Here is a 2708-nt window from a genome sequence, read left to right on the forward strand (position 1 = left end):
AGGGACATCAGACCTGCACCTTACACACAGCACTGGATCTCAGCTTTGTCTGTGGCCTGATGAGGAGCAGATCCTGCTTGTTAAAATCTGTTTGGAATAATTGGTTCTAGAATGCAATAATATCCAACAAGTACTTCAGATTCATAGGTTCTCTTGTACATCACTAAGAGTTTAAGCTCTAAAATAACTATATTTTTACATGAGAAATAGATCCACGGAGCATTTATTACGAAACAACATTTTATCTCTTGCTTTTCTTGCTGAACAAACGACTTGGCTATTTTACATCTTGAAAAGTAACTTGATTTAAGCATTTTAAGCACTGCTCACCTATTTTGTTTCCACTTGCTAAATTCAGAAGCTCAACTCCACCTTTGTCATCATTCAACAGCCACACTTCTGAGCTGAATAACCCCGAGTATACGATCACTAATAAAATGATGCAGAGTAGTATCTCAGAAGCACCAGGTATAACAGTGTAATTTAATATTGTCGAAGGTCTTTATAAATATTTACTTGTAAGAGTTCTCCAGAATCCAGTATTTTCAGATTTAGTCTGTCCAACAAAATATGTCGATTAAAGTTCACCAGAATTTGATGATAGAAATTCTTAAAGTGTTTCCATTTCCTTAAAGATTGTAGAAGTGTCCTTTGATCTGCTGTAGTGTTTTGCAAATGCGGTTAGTCTTTGGAGAGCTTCTGACAAACCTTCTCCTGTGATACCACAACAGGGTTGTACATACCAATTTCTGTCACTGCAGTACTTCTTCATGTTGAATCTCCTGGTTATTTCCTCAGCGTTCAAAGCTCCAGGCAAATCCTGCTTGTTCGCTAGCATGACGACTGGTACACTTTTTATAAATTCATTCTTTAAAATGAGTTCAAATTCCTTCTTTGATTCTTCCAGACGTTCCTTATCAGAGCTGTCCACAACATACAGCAGTCCGTCTGTGTTTTCCAGGAAATTGCACCAAACCTGTCTCATTTTCTGTTGTCCTCCAACATCCCAAATCGTCAGTGTAAAATCTTTCCCGGTTTCAATCATATCAACATTAAAGCCAATTGTTGGAATTGTTAGAAAAACATCATCATACTTGAACTTGTACAACAGCGTAGATTTTCCCGCAGAATCAAGTCCTAACATCAGTATATTAGCTTGCTTGACTTTGGAGTGTTTGGTGTTCTGGAGGCCCATTTGTGCAGCGGTGTTCTCTAGTAAGCCTTTAAAGCTGGAATTTACCGTCTTCCGTGAAGCCAGTTTTTGTCAGTAAGATGTCTTTCTTCCTCCGTGAGATGAAGCACAAGAGTAAAGAAGAGGAAGGGGAAGAAGTAGCTTTGCGCTATGAAAAGTAAATAAAAGCTCTGTACAAATACATGCTGGCTTTTATCAACTTGATAATATGCAAACAGTATTTATGAAGGTGTAATGTTCAGTGCCAAGCCTGTGGGTGGAACAACTATGAGTAACGTACCAATTGGTTCACAAGCGCAAAGGTTACAGTCTTCAAACATGTTTGAACAACGAACCACACTTACATGACCATTTAAGAACTCTTTACATTGTAAAATTGTGTGTACTGAACCAGCAGCAGCCTGGTTATACTGCCTAATCCCATAGTCTAGGGAACCGCTAGTTGTCTGCCCAGAGGTAAGTCCCTTTATTACTGCATCTGCATCCATTTTGGAAAAGAAACAAAATATAAACACAGCCAGCGAGGAGGGGAAATCTTAAGGTTTGTCCATACTTACCAGTCCACAAAATGACAAAGTACCTGGTTTATCGGTGCATCTCATCTCTCAGCAACAAACTAATCTCGAGTAGTTTCTAATGAGTCTACATGGGCACATGGACTCAATCAAACCATAAGAGAACTCCACTTAAAAATGTGCTCTGCTCTAACTGGCTGCCTCAGACTCCGTCAGTTACTCCTCCTGCCCACTCATGCATGAAGTTGGCTGCTGTGATTACGCCGTCTGAGTTGTAAACTTGGTGAGTTATGTCTGTATGAACACTTCTAACTGCACTCTGCATGGTGGAGACTTACTATAGATCTTATGATCTGGGCATTACTGAGATTCAGCTACCTGAAATTAAAAATGTCTATTAGCTTCATTATGCTCTATTCTGTTGCTCACTGATCTACGATCAAGATTTCCTTCAAGAAAGGAACAAGAAGGGAGGAAATAACTGAGTCTCGATCAAAAGATCATTTTTTTGCCAGCATTCTAATGAGCAGAATAAAAAAAAGAGGAGATAGAAAATTTAGTCTAATATTATTTAATTTATATTGAGTATCCATTTTTTGACAGTTAGTAGACCTACATTGGGCTGGTCCAATGCATACTGAGTATTGTAATACTTATTTGCCTTTATACCCAGATGCACCAGTATTAGTTATTACCATTTGTCTTTGCTTCAGAAAGTACATAATCAGCAAAAATCTGGCTAAATGGCCAAATTACCAAATAGGGTAATCATTTTGATAATTATGACATGGGTTGCTCAGATATTACACGTTGCGTAAAATAAACCTCAGTCTTGACAGACAAGTTATAATCTGGTTTCTCTTGAAGCTAAAAGGGTTATACCAGAACTAATTGGGAGCAACAAAAGATGACAGTGACATACTCACTGTTGCACATTTTTCATATTTAATGACATGTATAGATTACGTGTAGGATTTTTTTTAGGAGCAGGTCATGATGTA

At 38.1% G+C, this 2708-nt stretch overlaps 1 protein-coding gene across 1 annotated transcript; it reads right to left on the reverse strand.

Moving 5' to 3' along the window:
- Window positions 1–610: 610 nt before the first annotated feature.
- ARL14 (ADP-ribosylation factor-like 14) lies at window positions 611–1195 on the reverse strand. The gene has a single exon (XM_009574982.1). It carries the CDS (start codon window positions 1193–1195, stop codon window positions 611–613), a length of 585 nt encoding a protein of 194 aa, XP_009573277.1.
- Between the last annotated feature and the right edge of the window lie 1513 nt (window positions 1196–2708).

This window comes from Fulmarus glacialis, unplaced genomic scaffold (assembly GCF_000690835.1).
Source record: "Fulmarus glacialis isolate BGI_N327 unplaced genomic scaffold, ASM69083v1 Scaffold44073, whole genome shotgun sequence".
NCBI classification, from domain to species: Eukaryota; Metazoa; Chordata; class Aves; order Procellariiformes; family Procellariidae; genus Fulmarus; species Fulmarus glacialis.